The 25,316-nt window shown below is 42.0% G+C and overlaps 2 protein-coding genes across 3 annotated transcripts in view; one reads left to right on the forward strand and one right to left on the reverse strand.

The window, feature by feature from the left end:
• CEP135 (centrosomal protein 135) overlaps nt 1-4,925 on the reverse strand; it is an 84,230-nt gene extending 79,305 nt beyond the window's left edge. For both annotated transcript variants that reach the window (XR_013417975.1, XM_028848572.2), the window contains exons 1-3: nt 4,604-4,925; nt 1,393-1,551; nt 424-614 (exon numbers count right to left, since the gene is read on the reverse strand). Coding sequence is in view for 1 of the 2 variants with exons in the window: in XM_028848572.2 (XP_028704405.2) it covers nt 424-614; nt 1,393-1,505 (304 nt within the window). In the remaining variant the exon portion in view is untranslated. The remainder of the gene's footprint in view (nt 1-423; nt 615-1,392; nt 1,552-4,603) is intronic.
• LOC144341188 (uncharacterized) lies at nt 4,544-14,937 on the forward strand. The gene is made up of 3 exons (XM_078003561.1): nt 4,544-5,024; nt 5,743-5,805; nt 12,560-14,937. Exon 1 carries the CDS (start codon nt 4,696-4,698, stop codon nt 5,008-5,010), a length of 315 nt encoding a protein of 104 aa, XP_077859687.1. The 5' UTR covers nt 4,544-4,695; the 3' UTR covers nt 5,011-5,024; nt 5,743-5,805; nt 12,560-14,937.
• The last annotated feature ends 10,379 nt before the right edge of the window (nt 14,938-25,316 follow it).

The raw sequence follows: 25,316 nt of genomic DNA on the forward strand, positions 1-25,316 counted from the left end.
ATTTCTTCAAATCCAGCATTTAATATTTCCTATGGCAATTTTAATTCTAAATTTTAATTCTAAAAATGTAATCCACATATAGTGATTACCATAGCTATATAATGCACATTTATTTTCCTTCTCAGGAACTCTTCAACATACCTTATAGTCTTTCAGGGGCTATTAGCAGAAGGACTACCATATTTTCTTTTCTTTTTTTCAAACAAGTTCTCCCTATGTTGCCTAGGCTGGTCTCAAACTTCTGGACTCAAACAATCCTCCCACCTTAGACTCCCGAGTAGCTGGGATTATAGGCACACACCATCTAGCTGTAGGACTACTATATTTTCTAATCGATAGTTTTAAAATTAGACATTAGCCTTTCCTTCTAAAACAAAAAGGACAAAGACATTGCATTTTAAAAATTTTCAAATTTTCGCTTACCTTTAACGTGTTGGTCCGAATGTTCTCTCAGTTTCATTAACTCTAGGTATAATTCATTATTTTCTCTACTCAATCTTGCATTTTCAAGTTTATAGGGTTCCAAAACAAAATCAAAATTGGCACTTTCTTTTTCAGCTTTCACAGTAGATAATTTTGATTGCCGAAGGCTCTCTGTTGTATGAACTAAGTCGCTAAAAGAACAGAAAATTTAAATACCAGGAAATATTTCATTAACTTTCTAATAACTAAAAACATATTTCTAAAGAGGCTTAAAATACAGTCATGCACCACATAATGACATTTTGGTCAATCACAGACCACATATAGAAAGGAGAGTAGTTCTGTAAGATTTATAATGGGGGGAGCTGAAAAATTCCTATTGCCTCATGAGATCCTGGTCATTGTAACACTGTAGCACAATACAATACCTTTTCTATGTTTACATATGTTCAGATATACAAATAGGCACCATTGTGTTACAACTGCCTATAGTATTCAGTATAGTAACATGCTGTCCAGGTTTGTAGCCTAAGAGCCATAGGATATAGATCATATAGCCTAGGTTTGTGGTAGGCTATACCATCTAGATTCGTGTAAGCACACCCTATGATGTCGGTACAACGACAAAATCACCTAATGAATGACATGTTTCTCAGAACGTGTCACTGTCATGAAACTATCCATGACTGTATTTGAAGACCAGTGAAGCAGACAAAGAACTTCAGCGGGAAAAAAAAGAGCTTCAGGGAGAAGTGTCTCTCAATTATATCATATACCCAAAAAACTGTAATTCTGTTCACAGAGAAAACCCTCAGAAATGTTGACTTTGAACAGTACAGCAGGGAAAAAACAGATGAGCTTCATGATTGAAAGACTTTCCGAAAAGCTACCCTTTTCTTTACTGAAGCATGAAGTTTAATCAGAAATGAGTTAAGTGGATTAGGTTTAAAACTGTATTTTTGTCTTTACCTGAAAAGTTTTTCTACCAAAGGTAAACACTCCACTGTCAGAGTCTGGCGGTATCCCAGCTGATCCAGTCTTTTCCTAATATTAATATACTTTCTTTCTACAGCTGTAGTCATCTTGTACTTCCAAAACAAGTTTTATTCACTTCCAAAAATTAAAGTCCTGAGAGAAAAGAATGAAACATCGTTATCTTCTTATAGCTATGACCGTTGTTTCACAATAAGAAGAAAAAATTATTTTAATATGAAGCAATTATTTTTTGTTTTTCTTCAGGTAGGTAGCCTTCTGGAAAATTCAGATTTAAAGTCAATGCTTATGATATTCCTGTTGCTGCATTAAAATAAATACTTCTTCATACAACTAAATGTAAAAGTTAAAATACTAAAGCTTCTAGGAGAAAACAAAGATTTTTCCTAAGCCTGAAGTAGGCAGAGACTTCTCAGAGAGGCCTCTTTTAAAAGCACTAAACATAAAAGATAAATTTGATAAACTGGACTTCATCAAAATTTAAAATGTCTCCTCATCAAAATAAGAAAATAGAGAAGGCAAACCAAAGAGTGGGAGAAAACATTCACAATATCTGACAAAGGATTTGTATAGGGAATATAAAAGGAACGCTTACAGCTCAATAGTAAGACAAACATCTCAATAAGAACATTAATTTGGGCTAAAACTAAAATTTAGTTGCGCTAAAGACTCAGACAGACACCTCGCATAGGTGTCTGAATGGGAATAATGATATGAAATGGTGCTCAACAGTAGTCAACATGGAAATACAAATTAAAACAACAAGGTACAATTTATCCCAAACTAGAATGACTACAATTACAAGGACCGACAACAGCAAATGTCGACAAAGATCTGGAGCAACTAGAACCTTCACACACTGCTGACAGGAGTGTAAAATCACTTTGGAAAAAGTCTGGCAGTTTTTTATAAAGTTAAACATACTTCTAGACTATAACCCTGTGATTCTATTCCCAGGTATTTATAGAAATAAAAAATATCCACAAAAAGACTCTACAAGAACGTTACTCATAGTAGTCCCAAATTGGAAACAACCTAAACCCCCATCAACAGCAGAAGGCATAAACTATGATATATTTATACAATGCAATATTAAGGGATTAAAGAAACTACTGATATACATCAACAGCATGGATGAATCTCAGAAACATTATTTGAGCAAAAAAAACCAGACATGCACTGTATGACTCCATTTATACGCAGTTGATGAACAAGTAAAATTAAACCATGGGGTCAGAAATCAAAACAGATGTCTGGGGAGGTGAGGCGGGCTGCAGATTGCCTGTTAGAGTTAAGAGACAACTTTTTAGGATAATGAAAATATTACATTGATTGGGGTAGTGGTTACACAAGTGTATACATTTAGAGAATGTACTTTTCAAATAGTACACTTAAGCTCTGTGCATTTCACCATGTAAATTTCACTTCAGTTAAAAAAAAGACACACATAAGTACCTCTGTTCAAGTTCTTATCTTTGTCTTTTTAAATATTTATAAATATATTCCTATCAATCTGTCCTAAAATGGAGTTATCCAAAGATCATTTCTTTTTTTCAATTTTAATTTTTACCTTTTTTAGAGAGAGGGTCTTGCTATGTTGCCCAGGCTGGTCTCCAACTCCTGAGCTCAAGGTATTCTCCCACCTCTACCTCCCAAGTGCTAGGTTTACAGGTGTGAGCCAATACGCTCAGCCCAAATATCATTTCTTTAGAAACTTTGCTCTTTTCTAACCTTTGCTAACTAACTGCAGTCATGGTACTCACATTTCTAAGCCAAATAAAAATTTTGTTTTACATCTGTTGTTCTTCACAATATATTAAAAATGCATTACATGCATGAGCATACATGTAAAAGCCGATCCTCACAACTACCCGGTGAGGGAGAAAGACCAATGATAACATCCCTACTTAAACATGAGGAAAGGCTGCCTCAAGAAAGTAACTCTTCCAAAACCACGGGGCCACAAAGTAGGTGGGCAGTCATCAGAGACCAGGTCTCCTGAGTCCTGGTCCAGCACTCTGGTTTCTGTACCATGCTTCCTCAACTTACCAAATCATTTCTAAATCAGTCACTCTCCTTGGTGACTCCTTTCTGTGTATCTTTCTCTTTGCTCTTGTTAACTTTTCTTGAATCGCTTCCTAATGGATTTCCTAGGTTCCTTCCACAAGAGACACCTAAGTGATGCAGGGTTTTTAGGGAAATTCCTGCAGACATCAGAAATAGACCTGACAAATCCAGGTGTATTGCTAGCAGGGTGTAAACTTAAAGGGGTGCACCACTCAAAACATTTCCCCTCTTTGCTACCAACTCCAGTTACCCAGAGATAATACCTCCTCACATCCTGCTTTGGAGGGGAGAGAATGAGAATGAATACGAATCAATAAATCATGGGCAGGGCCTCAATACACAGGACAGATTAAAATCCTCCCAGACAGAAACATGTTAGGCCATCCCCACCCATGAACTGTTGCCTTCCCCGCCTTCCCCCGTAACCCCATCCAAATATGGCGGCTATACTCTAAGTTTCTAGCAAAGCAACATAAAAGGTTCGGTTTGGGAGTCACCCATACATATATGTGTAGAAGTATCTGGGGGTTGGCGTTTGAAAACCAGTACATTTAATGCTGTATGTACGTGTGCACAGGGGTTAAAAAAACAAAACCGCAAACAACAAAGAAACCCGTTAGCTGTGGTTATCTCGGAGTCCCTTCGTATTGAACTCAAAGTAGTAAAGGCTGGAAAGCAGTGGAGAGGCTTCAAAGGAGCTGGGTGAAGGTTAATTAAAGGCTGTCGTCCTACGCTTTGGGACATTTTTGTTACAAAGAGCATGGATGATTGTGACACTGAGACGGCATTTTAATGTTTAAATCGAACCATTGGTCAACAGCAAGCCCGTCTGCACGGCCTACACTGACGCTCCGTGACAAGTCGGCCCAAGCTCTCCTCCGGCCAATCTCCGGTTTGCAACTTTACCGTCGGGTGTTGACAGGAAGGAGGTGTGGGGGCGGGGTGGGTGGGAAGAGTCCCCGCACCCCTCCCCACCCGGTCCGACCCGGCCCGGCCTCACTTCCTCCCGCGGCCGCGCGACCTCCCGGCAGCTCCCGAGCCCGGCCCCCGGGTACCGCCCAGAAGGCGAAGGCGCCACCACCGCCGCAGCTGGACCCCTCGCTCCCAGGGCCGGACTCACCGGCAGCTTCAGCCGCATTGCCCTCGGGCCTCGATTTCCCCCACTAGCTCCTTCCCCCCAAGCACGGGCTCCGGTGCTAGGGCAGTTTGAAAATGGCGCGGAGGGACGATCCGGGACGACACGGAGGAGGCGCCGCGGTTGCCCCGGTAACGGGAGCGGCGGACGGTGCGCGGCTCGCGGCGGGGACGCGCTTGGAGATAGCGGCGCCCCAGTGCCCGGAAATGCAACGGCCCGGACAGCGCGAGGCCACGGCGCCCCCTGGAGGTCGGCGCCCGCGGCCGTCAAATGCCAAACCTCAGCTAGTGCCTGAGCTGGCATCCTCTTCCTCCTGTCGGCGGGAGGTTTGGATCACCTACTGCGTATGCGGCGAAAACGCCGCCCCAGTACCGGACCCTGCAGCGGAGTAGTCTTCACTTGCAAGGTGAACGCCTGCTCACCACGTAATCCCCAAACGCAGATAACACGTTGTCTCTGCAACTTTTCCTGACAACCATCCAATGCAATTAATTGTCCCACAATAGTATCTCCCTGAGGCGCTGTGTAGATCCATGGAATTCATCCATCAAAATACAATCATTTGTTGATCTGTCTCTCCCTGCCGCCACCAACTGTGAATTCCTTGAGTCGGAGACTGTTTTACTCAGCAAAACATTTGTGAGTGAGTGGAATTAAATTGAAATAAACTGTTATAGTCCACTCCCAGATGGAAAACACATAGTAAAATCCTAGAATTCCATTTCTCCCCTGAAAATTTCCCAGACGATCAGAGGGAGTTTCATTCTTTACTGTTTACTTTTCTCCCAAATAGGCCTTCTGAGGCAGCAGAATAGGGAAGGAAGTCAGAAGACTGACCAGCTCATACATATGAAATGCATATCGTACATACACTTAAAATCATGGCAAACTCACGCAGGCGCACTGAGAGAGAAAAACAACAAGAAAACGGATATGACAATTATAGGAAATCCCCTCCCTAGAGTTAAGGAAGAGTAGGAAGTGGGCATAAAAGAACAAAGGCTATTTTAATCCAGGGCTGATACCACTTGAAAATCAGCCCGTTCGTCTCTCTGGAACATTCTTTGCTTAATAAATTTTGTGGAGTGGTTATTTGTGAGTCTCATCCAATTCTTTGTTCACAGCACCAAGAACCTGGAACTCCCAACTTCCAATCTGGTAACATATTTTGGTGAGCCAGCCAGTAGGTAAGCCCAAAAGAACTGGGACTTTTTATTTTCTTTCCTTTTTGCTTCAGCTCTTTCACTTTGATTTAAAGCTGCCTTTTGCTGGCACAGATTGGGCAGTTAAGAGCCAAAAAGGCACCGGCCACTTGAAGACTCCCATTGTTGTGGGAAAGCAGAGGATCAGAGAGACCAATGGGTGGAGCAGGAAGACTTTATTAGGTGTGCACTGGCTCAGTGGATTTGCATCCAAAAAGCTGAGCCCTGAACAAAGACAGAGCTTGGCTTATATAGGCTAAACTACAGAAGCAGAACCAAGGCAGTAAATCATACAGTGACAGGTTTAGTAATGTATAGCATAACTGCTGACTTCGCATAACTTGTGGCTTTGCTTAGCCCGTGGCCTTGCAGCTGTGTCAAAAGAAAAACGGGAACCTACAAATCTTGCTAAACACAGGCAAAAATAGTCATAATTAATGGTCTAAAGAAAGAGAAACAGTAAAGGAATTTGTTTTTCTTAACCATTGCTCGGGGGTGTTTGGAGCTCATTCCTGGCTTCTTAGACTAGGTCACCATGACTTTCCTATAGCCTTGCTTGTTACTATTCTTAGAATGAGTAAATGCAGTACAAAACTTATTTCTTTCTTTAAATTCCTGCCTCAACGTGACAGGATAACCTGATTGGGGAATGGAACAGATAAGTCCCACCAGGTACAAGATCAATCCCTGCAACAGTGAGATGCATGTTTGTGCGGCTATAATTATTACATTATTTGCTGCTTGTTTTTTTTGTTTTTTGTTTATTTGTTTGTTTTTGAGATGGCGTCTCACTCTGTCGCCCAGGCTGGAGTGCAGTGGTGTGATCTCGGCTCACTGCAAACTTTGCCTCCTGGGATCAAGCAATTCTCCTGCCTTAGCCTCCTGAGTAGCTGGGATTACAGGCGCCCGCCACCAAGCCTGGCTAATTTTTGTATTTTTAGTAGAGACAGGGTTTCACCATCCTGACCTCAGGTGATCCGCCCACCTCGGCCTCCCAAAGTGCTGGTATTTACAGGTATGAGCTACCATGCCCGGTCAGCCACCATGCCCGGCCTTGCTGTCTGTTTTAATTTTTTTTCTTTTCTTCATTTGTGTTGGGATATCATGTTTAGACCAATTAGAGATATCCCCCAAACCCAAAGGGCCAGGGCAATAGGTAACTGTCTGTGGGAAGCCCAAGGGTTAGCATCAGCCCGAAGATTAGGGCCAACCACCTGGATAATGAGAGTACCCTGCTTCTTCTGTGAGGGATCAGATCTAGATTGGTTTAGTTTAGTACATCTGGTGCTAAAAGAAAACTCCTGGTGGAGATTCTTGGATCATTGCATAAATTGTGCAGTGGATCCATGGGGAAATTGCTGTGCCTGGTTTATCTCATATAGCTAGAGCGCACTCTACTACGTTATTGAGAGGCCAGTCTCTAATAACAAATTTAAACTAGGCAGTCTGCAATTCCTTGCCCTTCAAAGTAGAGTTACTACTAAATAGTTAAGGAAACCATTTGGGAAGAAACCCTTTTGGCCAGCTACCAGGATATTAGAAGCCAAAGGTTACACCCAGGAACTAAAGGGAAACTTATCATAGGTGACCAATTATGGCAGGATCCTTCTTCAAATGGCACTGGTGCCCACCTATGGCTAGACACATTTGGCACTCCAGAGGACAGGTCCATTTGGGGGATGCCCCAATCCTTCAGCAGGGGACACCCTTAAGGGAGACTCTAGATGTAAACTCATGAACCTATGAGACTCCCTTCTTCTTTTCCACAGATTAGTCATGGGAAACACTCCGTCAGTCCTGTCTGACTCCCCTCTTGGCTGCATCTTCAATCATTGCAATCAGTTTGACCCTGAAAACCTGTGAAAGAAATGCCTAATATTTTATTGTAACACCTTTTGGCCTCAATTTCAGCTAGGGAGTCAAGAGCAATGGCCAGTCAATGGAGTCTCAATTATGACACCATCCTCCAATTAGATCTATTTTGTAAGAGACAAGGCAAATGGTCAGAAATACCATATGTGCAAGCCTTCATGGCCCTATACTAAAAGCCTACCATTTTCAAAGCCCCCAACACTTCTCCACAGAAAGAAACTCCTAAAACTAAGCTGGATACTGTAGATAACTCCCTCTTGCAAGGAGTACATATGTGTCAGCGTGAACAATAGCCACCTTCCTATAATCCAGGTCCAAGTCCACTCAAAGCTTCAAAAGAAGGACAAGAGTCACGGGTCCTAGCAAGCCCTCCCCATACTAGCTTAGGAACACCATATTCAATGACACCACCTGCCCTGCTACCTCTCAGAGAGGTGGCAGGAACTGAGGGTCCCATCAGGGTACAGATCCCCTTCTTAATTACTGATATCCAACAATGTAAGGAAAAACTGGGCAGTTACTCAGAAATTTGTTGATGGGTTCCAGACTTTGACTTTGGCTTTCAACCTTTCTTGGAGAGACATGCAATTCATTTTGGCCACCTGTTACATACCTCTGGAAAAGGAATGAATTTTTGAGGCTGCTCGCCAGGACACTGATGAACATTTTGCATGTAGCCTGCAGGGCAAGACAGACCAGGAGCAGATACAGTCCGTACTACTGAACCCAACTGGAAATATAATACCCCCATGAGAATGAATAATCAAACTAAATTTCTTGAGGCACCACTGAGGGGAATGAAAAAAGGGGTAACAAAGACAGTAAACTATGATAAGTTTAGGGAGATCACTCAGGGGAAAGAAGAGAATCCAGCCATGTTTTATAGTAGACTAGAAGAAGCCTTTAAAATATATACAAACTTAGATCCTGCTTCTCCTGAAGGCAAGATATTAATGGCACAACATTTCATTAGTCAGTCTACCCCAGACATTAGACATAAGCTCCAGAAGCTGCAAATGGGGCCACAGACAAAACCAGTTCCTTGACACCACCTTTATGGTGTACAGCAATCATGAACTGGAGGAAGGGAAAGCGGAACAGAGTAAAAAAACCCCGCAAGCCAGAATTATGGCAGCCATCATTAGTGATGCCCTGAATGCCCAAAGAGCATCCAAGGGAAACACAAAGGGCTAAAAAGATAATGCTAGCAAAGGGTCTTCCTTCAAGTGCAAAAAAAGATGGGCACTGGGCAAAGGACCATACTAAGCCCCCACTGGGCCCCTGCCATCAATGTGAAGGCACCAGTCATGACCCTTGGCACTGGCCAATTGACTGCCCCTGCTCCCACTGAGGGGCTCGGTCAGTCAAAACTCTGGCAGTGTAAAAGGAGGAGTTAGATGAAGACTGAAGTGGCCTGGGGTCTTTCTCACTGTCCCTGTCCAGGAACATCATCATTACTATTGAGGAGCCCTGGGTAACTCTGGACATCATGGGCACCCAAATTTAGTTTCTTTTTGATACAGAGGCAAATTACTCTGTCCTTACTGCTTATGCAGGAAAACTTTCCTCCCAGTCCATGAATGTTATGGGAATGGAGGGGAAGCCAAAAATGAGATGCTTTGCTCCTCCTTTAACTTGTCAATTTGAGAAGCAAATTTTCCAATAGGAGTTTCTAGTAATATCAAGCTGCCCAGACCTCTTGTTGGGGGCAGATATCATGGTTAAAACAGGTGAATTACTACAATATAAACACTGCCCAGCAGGACTGATGACGGTTGGGGAAATAAACAGTATCCTAGACCCCATTAACAAACAGGTCAACCTACTAGCTTGGTGTACCGGGAAACCAGGGAACACCAAAATGGCAAAGCTAGTCAAAATACAGCTTTAAAAGACTCCAGCTATTTTCCCAACCAAAAGTCATATCCAATCAAGCTGGAGGCCCATAATTCGGGAATTGCTAACTCATGAACTTTTAAAGCCTTGCAAATTCACCTTGTAATACTCCCATTTTATCCATCTTAAAAACTTCAGGGGAATATCAGCTAGTACAAGATCTCAGAATAATCAATGAAGCTGTTATCCCTATCCATCCATTGGTGGCAGATCCATACACGGTCTCGGCTCAGGTGCCACGGGATGCAAAATGGTTCTTGGTCCTAAAACTGAAAGATGCTTTCTTTTCCATTCCTCTGGCCCCAGAGTCTCAACATTTTTTTGCCTTTGAATGGTAAAATCCAGATACCAAAGAAAAACAATACACTTGGACAGTGCTCCCTCGGGGCTTTTGGAATAGCACCCATTTCTTTGCTCAAACCCTGTAAAGGGATCTAAGAGATTTATTATTGGAAAATGGAAACATACTTCAATATATAGATGACCTTCTTGTGTGTAGCCCAACCCAGGAAGCATCTGACTAAAATACTGTAAAAGTTTTGAATTTCCTGGCAGACAGGGGATACAAAATGTCAAAGAAAAAAGTTGAAATCACCCTCCAACAAGTCCAGTAAATGGGTTATATGCTAAACCCCTGGGCCCAGCGGATATCCCCAGAACAGCTATAAGTCATATGCAGTCTGGACCCCCTTATACCAAACAACAGCTCTGTTCCCTTTTAGGAATGGTGGGATTCTGCAGGATATGGGTATCAATTTTTGGGCTCATAGCAAAACCCCTTTATGAAGCAACAAGGGGGCCATAAAATGAGTTAGTAGAATGGATGGACTTCAGAAGTGAGGAAAGCCTTTGTCAAGTTAAAACAGGCATTTGGTCAAGCCCCCATTCTTGGCATCCCAAACCTCACTAAGCCCTTTTCCTTGTATGTAGCAGAAAAGAAGGGCAGAAAAGAAGGGCACAGCTATAGGTGTGCTAACCCAAAAATTGGGTTCAGAACCAGACCAACTGCCTATTTTTCCAAGAAATTGAACATGTGACCTTTGGGTGGCCAAGCTGCCTGTAAGCAATAACAGTTACTGCTATTTTAGTGGAAGAAGACACTAAAATCACCCTAGGTCAACCACTGGAAGTTTTAACATCACATCAGGTGAAGTCAGTCTTGGAAATAAAAGGGTATATTTGGATAATGAGGAAAAGGTTAACCAAGTACCAGGCTATACTCCTAGACAATCCAGAAGTAATTCTTAAAACGTGTAATACTCTGAATCCAGCTCCATTGCTGCCCACAGGCCCAATAATTGGTCATTCATGTGAGCAGGTCATCACACATACATATTTAAGCCGACCTGATTTAAAAGATTGGCCACTCCCAGACTCAGAGGATGACTGGTTCACAGATGGCAGCAGTTTTGTGTCAAATGGGAAATGCCAGGCTGGATATACAATAGTAAATGACAACACCATCACTGAAGTCCAACTGCTGTCCCCAGGGCATGTCAGCACAAAAAGCTGAAATAATTGCTCTTATATGAGTCCTGATATTGGGGAAAGGAAAAAAGCAGAATATCTATACAGACTCCAAATACGCATTTCTTGTGGTTAAGGCTCATGCTGCGATTTGGAAAGAAAAAGGACTACTAACTAGGAAGCACTCACCCACAGAGCATGGGCCTGAAATTCTCCAGTTGTTGGAGGCAATACATTTGCCAAAAGCCATGGCTATAATCCCTTGTAGAGAATATCAAAAGGCCTTAGCTCCTACAGCACAAGGGAACAAAAGGTGGACAGGCAAGCAAAAGCAGCGGACCTCAAGGTGCAATCTCAAAAAATCTTAGCATTGCTTCCCTTCTGTGATTCCTGAGTAGAACCTGAATACACATCACAGGAGGAACGGGTTATAAGGGAGCAAGGAGGACAGAAACAAGGACCTTGGTGGTATATGGGATCAAAAATACATATCCCTCAAACAGCCCAATGGAAGGTTATTAGAAACCCTGCACAACTCTTTCCAGATGGGGAGAGATGCCATGCTGGCCATGGCAAACAGGGTCTTTATTGGGTCTAACTTAGCCTCAGTAGTTAAGCAGGTCTGTCAAGACTGCTTACTGTGTGCATTTAACAACCCAGGAAACAAAATGCCTCTACTAGTGGAACCAGTCCAAAGAAGGGGAACTTACCCTGGGGAAGACTGGCATCTGGACTTTACCCATGAGCCTGCTTGCAGATGATACAAGTGTTTTGCTAATACTGATAGATACCTTTACAGGCTAGGTTGAAGCTTACCCTACTAGAACAGAAAAGGCTAATGAAATTGTAAAAGTCCTCTTAAAATAAATAAGTCCACAGTTTGAGTTATCCCGAAGCCTCCAAAGTGATAACAGCCCATCCTTTGCCTCCCAGATAACTCAAGGGGTGGTTAAGGTGTTCAGAATTAAATACTATTTGCGTTCAGCATGGAGACCTCAATCCTCCAGGAAAGTAGAAAGTTTTCCTGGAGGTTTCTACTTTCCTGGAGGTTTCCTGGAGTTTGATAGTGCCCATCAAACTTTAAAATGGGCACTAGCTAAGCTATGCCAGGAAATGTCAGAAACTTTGGTCAGTTTACTACCTATACCCCTTTTGAGATTCCGTAACTCCCCAAGGGCAAAAGTAAAGATGAGCCAATAGGAAATGCTGTATGGGAGACCCTTCTTAAGTAATGATCTAATAACTAATCCAGAAACAGCTGGGCTAATAAAATACCTAATTAATCTGGGATAATTTCAACAAGCATTACAAAGGTTCTGGACTGAAAGGCTTCCCATACCAGGAACTAACCAGCAACCCAAGATTAGGTCAGGAGATAGAATACTTAAAGAGGGGTCACCCACTCAACAGCTACAACCCAATGGAAAGGACCTTTTTCAGTTATAATAACCACACCCTCTGCAATTAATGTGTTAGGATTAAATAGTTGGATACATCTTTCCAGGCTTTCAAACCTGCAATACCTAAAGCTCCAGACCTAGAACCTGAAGCTCCCATCAATCGCTACCCTGGGAACCTGTGGAGGATCTGAAGTACCTGTTTAAAGGGCATCCAAAAGATAAGTAAATTCCTACTGACTTTGCTGGTGTCTGTGTTTATAGTTACTGTGGGATACGTAATCCTAGTTATTTATATATATTTGTCATTTAACTGCTTGCTTCCCCCACAAGGGAACCACTTTTTATGTCCATAATCCTATTTTCACCAATAATGGGGGTCCAGCCTCAATACCAAGTGTTTAAACAGATTCAACGGTTAGCCACACTAACTTAACTTCCTGTTACATTTGTACCTCAGGCTCACTATCAGCTGAAGTTTTACCTTTCCCGTTAGAAGATATAGTCAAGGTCAATGCAAGAGTCACTGTTGCCACCCAGTCAGAAGCTACATATCCCAGTCCAGCTGTGGAAAGCTTATTCCTAACAGTCTTATCTCAGATCATAAGAAACAAGCCAAATTTAAATTTTACAAATGCCCCAAATCCTGTAAGGGTTTTTCACAACCTGACCTCAGAGAGCCAATTCCCAATTTGTTTCACTTCCCACCGAATGAATGGGACCTTTCTGGGATCCCTAAACAATTGTTTATATGAGGTTGTCCTCAGTTGGACAAATCAAGACAAACATTATAATTCCTCAGAAACAAAAATCAATTCATATCACAAACTAGGAAAACAAAACCAATTCCTCCTCCTTAAGTATCCTGATCCAAGGTGACCTCAATATACAAGTAATACCAATACTTCCAGTATTTCCACTGGTTGGACCACAGTGTTAATCAACAATTCATCTTTGCCTCTAGCTCAAGCTTTGGCTTGGGGGGTCCAAAGATCATTCGTAAAATTCCACCCCAGCTTATTTTTCCACTCTAGGCTTAATGAACAACTTGCTGTGGCTGGAACACTTTTATGGGAACAACTCACTGGAACTTCCTCTAGTGGCTCAGACACACCTTTGGAACTAGCATCATGGGGATATGAAGTATCTTTGGACCCTGGGCAAGGGTTGTATTTCGTATGTGGAAATTCAGGGTACATGAGTCTTCCGAGTCAATGGAAAGGGACTTGCGGCATCGCTGCTTTACTTCCAAGACTGTTTTATGCAAATGCTAGTACATATAAGACACAGCCATGCATTTGTAAAAAGGGCAGCTCCAGTGGTATTACATCCTTTAGCAACTGCAATAACAGGACTTTTAGGAACCACACTTGGGCCCATTTCTCTTCACTTGTCTTCACAACAAACACAGGCTTTGGCAGAAATTATAGCAGCTATCCAAGAACAACAACATATAGATTCCCTGGCAGGCATTGTCTTACAAAACAGGAGGGGGCTAGATCTCCTCGCAGCTAATCGGAAGGGATGCGTTTTTCGAAAAGAAGAATGTTGTTTCTATAATAACTCCTCAGGCAAGGTACTGGGACATCTGACTAAGGCAATTAATGTAACCAATTTAAGACCTGCACACAACACCCTAAATTCTGTTTAAATAACTGCAAAAAGTTGGATAGCCCCTTTTACAGGACCCTTAACTGTAATTCTTCTGTTGTTCATTTTTGGCCCTTACACTGTAAAATTGCTAACCAGATTTATTTCTTCCTGTTTAGAGTCTACCAAGCTACAAATGGCTGTATTGCCTGAAGCCCCATATATCATCATACAAGAAATAAGTCCAGACTTCATAATTTCCCCCTGGATAGAGCAGGGTGAGAGTTCTGTGGTCCCCCGTTAGGTAGGGTCAACAGTCCTACTCAGCCGGAAGCAGCTATAGAAGAAAGAACTTCGACCCTCAGCAAGCTATAGAGATTTATGGGGATCACATCTCTCAGAGGGAACTGAGGCAGGAGAATAGGGAAGGAAGTCAGAAAATCAACCAGCAGCCCGTTCTCAGCAAAACAAGCATAAGGCACCATCTGATAAGGAAGCTGAAGCAATGAACCAGTGCTTTCTGCAGTAAACAAATCTGGTATAAACTGGAACAGGAGAGTCACTGAAAGAAGAGCATGCGCATTAGGGGCAAAATGTGTCCTCAGGATAACCTTTTATTATAATAAGTTACTTAAAGCCCATACATATGGAATGCATATCATACATACGCTTAAAATTATGGTATGGCAAGCACACACAGGCACACTGAGAGAGAAAAACAACAAGAAAACTGATATGTCAATTATAGGCAACCTCCTCCCTAAAAGTTAAGCAAGAGTAGTAAGGGGGTATAAACGAACAAAGGCTGTGTTAACCCAGGGCTGATACCACTCGCAGATCAGCCTGTTCCTCTCTCTGGAACATTCTTTGCTGAATAAATCTTGTGGTGTCATTATTTGTGTGTCTCCTCCAATTCTTTGTTTGCAACACCAAGAACCTGGAACTCCAACTTCCAATCTGGTAACACTTTCACTCTAAAAATGTGCTTATTCTTTGTATATCATGTAACTGCTGTATTGGTTGTACCCATGCATATATTAATGTTTCCACTTTTTATGCCTCCCCTGTTTTTCCCATGCCTTAATGAGTTGTTTTATGGAATTTCTAGGAGGCAATGAGTTGAGTTCTATAGATGACTTTTGTACATCTTGCACATGTACAATTTAACACTTTTTTGTGAACAACAGATATCTTTTTTGAAAAGAGGTAGTCTTGCCAAGACAATCCTAAGCCAAAAGAGCAAAGCTGGAGGCATCATGCTACCTGACTTCAAACTATACTATAAGGCTGCAGTAACCAAAACAGCATGGTACTGGTACCAAAACAGATATATAGACCAATGGAACAGAACAGAGCCCTCAGAAATAATACCACACATCTACAGCCATTTGATCTTTGACAAACCTGACAAAAATAAGAAATGGGGAAAGGATTCCCTATTTAATAAATGGTGCTGGGAAAATTGGCTAGCCATAAGCAGAAAGCTGAAACTGGATCCTTTCCTTACTCCTTATACGAAAATTAATTCAAGATGGATTAGAGACTTAAATGTTAGACCTAAAACCATAAAAACCCTAGAAGAAAACCTAGGTAATACCATTCAGGGCATAGGCATGGGCAAGGACTTCATGTCTAAAACACCAAAAGCAATGGCAACAAAAGCCAAAATTGACAAATGGGATGTAATTAAACTAAAGAGCTTCTGCACAGCAAAAGAAACTACCACCAGACTGATCAGGCAACCTACAGAATGGGAGAAAATTTTTGCAATCTACTCATCTGACAAAGGGCTAATATCCAGAACCTACAAAGAACTCAAACAAATTTACAAGAAAAAAAAAAAATCAAAAAGTGGGCAAAGGATATGAACAGACATTTCTCAAAAGAAGACATTTACACAGCCAACAGACATGTGAAAAAATGCTCATCATCACTCACCATCAGAGAAATGCAAATCAAAACCACAATGAGATACCATCTCACACCAGTTAGAATGGCAATCATTAAAAAGTCAGGAAACAACAGATGCTGGAGAGGATGTGGAGAAATAGGAACACTTTTACACTGTTGGTGGGACTGTAAACTAGTTCAACCATTGTGGAAAACAGTGTGGCAATTCCTCAAGGATCTAGAACTAGAAATACCATTTGACCCAGCCATCCCATTACTGGGGATATACCCAAAGGATTATAAATCATGCTACTATAAAGACATGCACATATATGTTTATTGCGGCACTATTCACAGTAGCAAAGACTTGGAATCAACCCAAATGTCCATCAGTGATAGACTGGATTAAGAAAATGTGGCAAATATACACCATGGAATACTATGCAGCCATAAGAAAGGATGAGTTCAGGTCCTTTGTAGGGACATGGATGCAGCTGGAAACCATCATTCTCAGCAAACTATCACAAGAACAGAAAACCAAACACCGCATGTTCTCACTCATAGGTGGGAATTGAACAATGAGATCAGTTGGACACAGAAAGGGGAACATCACACACCAGGGCGTATTGTGGGGAGGGGGAGGGGGGAAGGATAGCATTAGGAGATATACCTAATGTAAATGACGAGTTAATGGGTGCAGCACACCAACATGGCACATGTATATGTATGTAACAAACCTGCACATTGTGCACATGTACCCTAGAACTTAAAGTATAATAAATAAATAAATACAAAAAGAAAAGAGGTAGTCATAAATAGATTAATATCATAGCAAAATGGCTGTGCAACCGCCATCCAGTCAAGATTACTCTTTAGCTTCCCTTTGCCCCAAACACATACCAATTAGAAAATGTAAAAATGAAACCCAAAAAAGAAAAAAAGGTGAGTAGGACAAAAGTCATTAGTGAGCTTTGCTCCAAGTGACATGGAAGACCAGAGTCAGGGTCACTGCTGAACTTAAAGGCCTGAGGTCAGGGTCCCTGAATGTTTTAGGCAGTTCTCATATTGCTATAAAGAAATACCTGAGACTGGGTAATTTATAAAGAAAAGAGGTTTAATTGACTTATTAGCAAACCGAATTCAACGATACATTTATTTATTTATTTATTTTTTATTTTATTTATTTATTTTTTTGAGATGGAGTCTCGCTCTGTGGCCCGGGCTGGAGTGCAGTGGCCGGATCTCAGCTCACTGCAAGCTCCGCCTCCCGGGTTCACGCCATTCTCCTGCCTCACCCTCCCGAGCAGATGGGACTACAGGCGCCCACCACCTCACCCGGCTAGTTTTTTGTATTTTTTAGTAGAGACGGGGTTTCACGGTGTTAGCCAGGATGGTCTCGATCTCCTGACCTCGCGATCCGCCCGTCTCGGCCTCCCAAAGTGCTGGGATTACAGGCTTGAGCCACCGCGCCCGGCCTCAATGATACATTTAAAAGATGATTATGACAAAATGGCATTTACCCCAGGGATGCAAGGATGGTTCAACATATGCAAATCAATGTGATACATCACATTAACAGAATGAAGCACAAAAACCATATGATTATTTCACTTGATGATGAAAAATCATTTGATAAAATTCAATATCCCTTCATGATAAAATTCAATATCCCTCAAAGGGCCAGGCACAGTGGCTCACACCTGTAATCCCAGCACTTTGGGAGGCTGAGGTGGGCAGATTGCTTGAGCCCAAGAGTTGGAGACCAGCCTGGACAACAAGGTGAAATCCCATCTCTACGAAAAAATACAAAAGTTAGCTAGGCGTGGTGGTACACACCTGTAGTCCCAGCTACTTAGGAAACTGAGGTTGGAGGATTGCCTCAGCCTGGGAGGTCGAGGCTTCAGTGAGGAGATCATGCCACTGCATTCCAGCCTGGGCAATGAAGTAAGACCCTTTCTCAAAAAAGAATCTCAAAAAACTGGGTATAGAAGGAACTACCTCTATGTAATAAAAGCCACAGTTTGCATCATACTAAAAGAGAGAAAACCGAAAGCCTTTCCTGTAAGATCTAGAACATGACAGGGATGCCAACTTTCACCACTGTTGTTCAACATAGTGCTGGAAGTCTTAGCTAGAGAATTTCAGAGAAGAGAACAAAATAAAGAGCATTCAAATTGGAAATGAAGAGGTCAAATTATACTTGTTTGCAGATAATATGATCTTATATTTGGAAAAACCTAAAGACTCCACCAAAACATTATTAGAACTGATAAATTCAGTAAAGTTGTGCAATAAAAATCAACTTATGAAAATCAGTAGCATTTCCATATGCCAACAGTGAACAATCTAAAAAAGAATTTTAAAAGTTATCCCACTTACAATAGCTACAGATAAAATTAGATACCTAGGAATTACCTTAACCAAAGAAGTGAAAGATCTCTACAATTAAAACTTAGAACATATTATGCAAGAAATTGAAGAGGACACACAAAAATGGAAAGATATTCCATGTTCATGAATTAGAAGAATAAATATTGTTAAAATGTCCATAATACTTAAAGTAATCTACAGATTCAATACAATCCCTGTCAAAATATCAATAACATTCTGCACAGAAATTTTAAAAAATCCTAAAATTTATATGGAACCACAAAAGACCCAGAGTAGCCAAAGCTATCCTGAGCAAAAAGAACAAAACTGGAGGAATCACATTACTTGATTTCAGATAATACTACAGAGGTATAGTAACCAAAATGGCATGGTCCTGGCATAAAAATAGACCAATGGAACAGAATAGAGAATGCAGAAATAAATCCATACATCCAGAGTGAACTCATTTTTGACAAAGGTGCCCATAACATGCATTGGGGAAACGACAGTCTCTTCAGTAAATGGTGCTGGGAAAACTGGATATCCATATGCAGAATGAAACTAGACCACTATCTCTCCTCATATACAAAAATCAAATCAAAATGGATTAAAGACATATCTAACTCCTCAAACTATGAAACTAAGAAAACATTGGGGAAACTCTCCAGGACATTGAACTAGGCAAAGATTTCATGAGTAATACTCTAAAAACACAGGCAACCAAAGCAAAAATGTAAAATAGGTTCACATCAAGTTAAAAAACTTCTGCACAGCAAAAGAAACAATCGACAAAGAGGCAACCTGCAGAATGGGAGAAAATATTTGCAAACTACCATCTGACAAGGGATTAATAACAGAAACTATAAGGAGCTCAAACAACTCTAAAGGAAAAATATAATAATCCAATTTTAAAAATGAGCAAAAGATCTGAATAGACACTTCTCCAAAGATGACATATGAATGGCAGACAGGTATATGAAAAGGTGCTCAACATCATTGATCATCAGAGAAATGCAAATCAAAGCTACAATGAGATATCATCTCACTCCAATTAAAATGGTTTATATCCAAAAATGGGACAATACTAAATGCTGGATAGGATATGGAGAAAAGGGACCCTTGTACACAATTGTCGGGAATGTAAATCAGTACAACCACTATGGAGAAAGGTTTGGAGATGCCTCCAAAAACTAAAAATAGAGCGACCAAATGATCTAGCAACCCCACTGCCAGGTATATTCCTAAAAGAAAGGAAATCAGTATATCAAAGAGATATCTGCACTCCTATGCTTATTGCAGCACTATTCATAGTGGCCAAGATTTGAAAGTAACCTAAATGTTCATCAGCAGATGAATGGATAAAGAAAATGTGGTACATATACACAATGGAATACTATTCAGCCATAAAAAAGAATGAGAGTCTGTCATTTGCAACAACATGGATGGAACTGGAGGCCACTGTGTTAAGATAAGCCAGACAGAGAAAGACAAACTTTGTATGTTCTCACTTATTTGTGGGAGCTAAAACTTAAAACCACTGAACTCAGAAGCTGTTACCAGAAGCTGAAACAAATAGTGTGTTTTGGGGGGTGAAGTGAGGATGGTTAATGGATACTAAAAAAATAATTAGAATGAATAAGATCTAGTATTTGCTAGCATAATGTGGTGACTATAGTAAAAAATAATTTAACTGTACATTTTTTTAAAGTGAAAGGGTATAATTAGATTGTTTGTAACATAAAGGATAAATGCTTGAGGAGATGGATGCCTCATTTACCAGATGTGATTATTACATATTCTATGCCTGTATCAAAATCTCTCATGTACTCCACAAATACATACACCTACCATGTACCCACGAAAATAAAAACTTTCAAAAGGAACAGGTGGGTATGAATGAGAACTAACCAGAAAACTTTGAAATTAAAAATATAGTCATCAAAATTTTAAAAAATTTGTTAAATGGCATCAACACACAGCTAAAAGAAAACACACAGCTAAAAGAATTAGACATATTTACCTGGACCCCAGTGCAGACAAAACAATCAACTATATGAAAAAGTAATTAAGAAATATAAATAATAACTTGAGAGACTCCAAGAAGGCCCTAGAGGGATAGCAGCTATCGTAGGTTGAATGGCCTCCTAACGGTGTCTACACTCTCATCTGTGGAACCTAGGACTAGTGTACTACATGGCAGGAGGGAGTTGGCAGATGTAATTACGATTAAAGGCCTTAAAATAGGGGGCATTGTCTTCAATTCTACAGGTGGGCCCAATATACTCACACGAGGCCTTAAAAACAGTGATGTGGGCTGGGCGTGGTGGCTCAAGCCTGTAATCCCAGCACTTTTGGGAGGCTGAGGCGGGTGGATCACTTGAAGCCAGGAGTTGGAGACGAGCCTGGCCAATATGGCAAAACCCTGTCTCTACTAAAAATAAAAAAATTACCTGGGCATGGTGTCACACACCTATAATCCCAGCTACTTGGGAGGCTGAGGCCAGAGGATCACTTGAGCCCAGGAGGTGGAGGCTGCAGTGAGCTGAGATCATGCCACTGCACTCCAGCCTGGGCGACAGAGCAAGACTCCGTCTCCAAAAAAGAAAGAAAGAAAGAAAAAAAGCAGTGAAGTATAAGAAGGACTTCATGGGAAAAGACATAACAAGCTGACTTACTGGCTCAAAAATAGAAGGGGCAGGCTGAGAGGAATGCAAGCATCCTAGAAGGGCTGAGAGAGAGCCTGTTCACAGCCAGCAACTGTTAACTGAACCTTAGCCCTACAGCTGTAGGAAACGGAATTCCTCACACCAATCTGAATGAGTGGACCCTACCCCAGATTCTCTTATCTCTAGATAAGAGCCCAGGCACTTTGATTTGGGGAGCAGAGCCCACCTACAGAGTTCTGACCTGCAGAACTATGAGATAATACCTGTGAGTTGTTCTAAACTGCTAAGGTTGGGGTGAATTTTTTTTTTTTTTTTTTGTAGCAACAGAAAAACAAATATAGCTGAGAAGTCAGGCGTGAAGAGATAACAGGTAAAAATTATCCAGAACTGAATCTAGGCACAAATATTCAGATAAAAAGTTTGCACCATCTAACTAAGGAAAGCAGGTTAAACATACGCAGTTATTTCAGCTCTCTCCCTCTTTCGCTCCCCTAAAATTACAATAAAGGGCTTATTTATTTATTTGACAGAGTCTTGCTCTGTCGCTCAGGCTGCAGTGCAATGGCACAATCTTTGCAACCTGCCTGCTCCTGGGCTCAAGTGACTCTCCTGCCTCAGCCTCCCGAGTGGCTGGGACCACAGGCATGCGCCACCATGCCTGGCTCATTTTTGTGTTTTTTGTAGAGATGGGGTTTCACCATGTTGCCCAAGCTAGTCTCCACCTCCTGGGCTCCAGTGATTCTCCTGCCTCAGCCTCCAAAAGTGCTGGGATTACAGGCATGAGACACCACACCCAGCCAATAAAGGAATTTTTAAGGTGCTCTTTAAAAACCATTAGGACAAAGAGATGGTAGAGGAGACAATATCAATACAATGTCGGGATTGAATAGCAGAAGGACAGCTGGAAATTGACTTAGCTCTGAAAATTTTGAATCTCATCCAGCAGTGGGAAAAGCTCAGGAGCAACCTAACTACTCTGTAGAAACCTCAAAAGGCCCAGGCGACACCAGGTAACTCTGGAAGTGGAAATGAAGTGGGGCTAAAAGCAGCAGGATTGTCTTCAGTGGAGTGTTTCCCACCGTCTTTTGCTGTAGAGAATCATGAGCTGGTTCCATGCAGTTTCACCTTAGGCAGGGGTGGATGCTTTCCTTCCCCACCTTCATGATTTCTGCAGGTGCCCCAGCAGGAAGGATCCATGGCAGGCTGAGCAAACTCTGGGCACAGACAGGCATTATTCATGCCGGACATCAACAAGCTCTCTTCTGGCCGCTATCAATGTGGTCTTCTCTAGGGAGCAATAAGAAAGACAGATGACAACGCCCCTAGACACTGTGATAGAAATGCACAGGCTAACTTGTCTCCCCAGACTAACCTGTCTTCCAGCAGCTCCTTGGCATTTGCTTGCTCAGGGTGTGGGGTGTGAAAGGCAGGAATTTCCTGGGCCAGAGCTGATTCCATCAGTGCATGGCCCAGCTGATTCCATCCTGACTTACACTGATTCCATCAGTGTATCTGGTCCCTTTCCTACTTTTCCTCCTTGTATTAGTTTCCTCAAGCTGCTGTTAACAATGATCACAAATGGGCCAAGCACACTGGTTCACGCCTGGAATCCCAGCAGTTTGGGAGGCTGAGGTGGGAGGACTGCTTAAGCCCAAGAGTTCGAGACCAGCCTGGGCAATAAAATAGGAACCTGTCTCTACGAAATAAAAAAGAATTAGCCAGGCGTGGTGGCACATGCCTGTAGTCCCAGCTACTCAAGAGGCTTAGGCAGGAGGAGAGCTTGAGCCCAAGAGGTTGAGGCTGCAGTGAGCTGTGATCAAGCCACTGCACCCCATCCTGAGTGACAGACTAAGACCTTGTCTCAGAAAAAAGAAAAAAAAAATCACAAACTAGGCATCTTAATGCAACAGAAACGCATCTTGTCACAGTTCTGGAGGCCAGATTCCATAATCAAAGTGTCATCAGGGCTGCACTCCCTTCCAGGCTCTGGGGGAGGAGACTTCCTTGCCTCTTCCAGCTTCTGGCGGCTATTAGCAATCCTCAGCTTGCTTGGCACGTGACCCCATCACTCTGATCTCTGCCTTTGTCTCCATGTTGCCTTCTTGTCTGTATGCCAAATCTCCTCTATATGTCTCTGGTAAGGGCACTCGTCAGTGGATTTAGGGCCCACAGGGATAATCCAGATCATCTGGATTATCCTTGTAACAAGACCCTTAATTGTATCTGCAGAGATCCTTTTTCCAGGTAAAGTGACATTTGTAGGTTCCAGAGATTAGGACGTGGACATATCTCTTGGGGGACCATTGTTCAACTCAGCACACTTGCCTAGGTCTTGATATTCTTTTTTTTTTTTTTTTTTTTTTGAGACGGAGTCTCACGCTGTTGCCCAGGCTGGAGTGCAGTGGCGCGATCTCGGCTCACTGCAAGCTCCGCCTCCCGGGTTCCCGCCATTCTCCTGCCTCAGCCTCCTGAGTAGCTGGGACTACAGGCGCCCGCCACCGCGCCCGGCTAATTTTTTGTATTTTTAGTAGAGACGGGGTTTCACTGTGGTCTCGATCTCCTGACCTTGTGATCCGCCCGCCTCGGCCTCCCAAAGTGCTGGGATTACAGGCTTGAGCCACCGCGCCCGGCCGATATTCTTATTTAGTCAGGGGGAGCAGGAAGACAAAACCCTTACACTTGCATAAAGGTTTTTCATCTTTTGTTTTCTTCTCTCCTTCCCTTCTTTCTGCACCTCTCTTCTTCTCTCCTTTCCCTCCCTCCCTTCCTTCCTTCATTCCTTCCTTCCTTCCTTCTTTCCTTCCTTCTTCCTTCCTGTTCTTCATTTTTCCCTCCCTCCTCTCTTGCTTTTTCATTTCACTTAAAAGCTAAGAATTTCCCATCTTTGTTTATCTGTTTAGTTTGTGGCTAGGATTGGAGAAAGGATGGAAAGGCTGTCCAAGTACAAGGGAAAGAATTCAATGAGGTGTAAAAGCATTACTTTGCTACCGCTGTGCATTGAAATGGAGTACTGTGACAAAATATGAAATATTGTCTTATTCAAAGTGAAATTACAAGACTGGCCAGTAAGACAAATATCACATATTATCAAATACATATTTTTATACACAAGTCACATTCTGAGTGACTAGATGCCCACTTCCAAGAGGCACAAAGAAATTGCAACTGATTAAATAGCAGAATCACATCTTCTGCCACAATTTCACTGGTGGGCATAAAGTTAAAAAGTAGGCAAAGGACAGGGTTCAGTGGCTCACACCTGTAATCCCAGTACTTTGGGAAGCCGAGGCAGGCAGATCACTTGAGGTCAGGAGTTCAAGACCAGCCTGGCTAACATGGTGAAACCCCATCTCTAATAAAAATACAAAATAATTAGCTGGGCATGGTGGTGCATGCCTGTAAACCCAGCTACCTGGGAAGGGAAGCTGAGGTGGGAGGATTGTTGGAACAGAAGGTGAAAGTTGCAGTGAACCGAGATTGCGCCACTGCCCCTCAACCTGGGCAACAGAGCAAGACACTGACAAAAAAAAAAAAAAAGAAGACAAAGATTCCCAAATTATTCAAATTATGTTTTTCCTGTCTTCTCATTTTTATGTTTCTCAGCTGGGAGCATTTTGTTGAACTTGTGTAAGTAAATGCTTGTGATAGAACTCCATTATATATTGTGATGGATTGACTTGTGTCTGCCCCAAAATTAATAGGTTAATGTTCTATCTCTAAATACCTCAAAATATCACCTCATTTGGAAATAAGGTCATTGCAGATTTATTTGTTAAGATGAGGTCATACTGGAGTAGAGTGGGCTCCTAATCCAATATGACTGGTATCCTTACAAAAAGAACACCATGTGAAGAGATAGAGAGAAGATCATACAAACACAGGGAGAATGTCATCTACTAGGAATGCCAACATTGCCAGCAAACCACCAGAAGCCAAGAGAAAGGCATGGAACAGATTCTCCCTCACAGCCCTCAGAAAGAATCAACCCTGATAACCTCAAGCCTCCAGAAATGTATTGTGAAACAAATGTATTGTGAAACAATACATTTCTGTTGGTTAAGCCGCCCTGGCAATCTGACACATATATGTTTAAGTACCAGTTAAGGCCACAGAATAAATATCTTAGGAATTCAGAAAAGAAAAAAATGCTCTGAAGACCTTCAGAGGAAGGTCTGATATGAAGACCTCAGCATAAAACTGAGCTACTTCTCAGTTTTATGGAGTAGATAAGACTTGGAGTTGGACCTTGAAATGACTAGAACTTGGATGCATAAAGAAGAAGAAGCAAGAGATGTGGGGATGGAAGAAAGGGAGGAGAGGAGATAACAGGATGGGAAAATTGATGGGG

Source organism: Macaca mulatta, chromosome 5, assembly GCF_049350105.2.
Source record: "Macaca mulatta isolate MMU2019108-1 chromosome 5, T2T-MMU8v2.0, whole genome shotgun sequence".
Classification (NCBI taxonomy): domain Eukaryota; kingdom Metazoa; phylum Chordata; class Mammalia; order Primates; family Cercopithecidae; genus Macaca; species Macaca mulatta.

Bases quoted from the DNA above. Each gene is read 5' to 3' on its own strand.
- LOC144341188 (XM_078003561.1), top strand. From the start codon at position 4,696: ATGGCGCGGAGGGACGATCCGGGACGACACGGAGGAGGCGCCGCGGTT.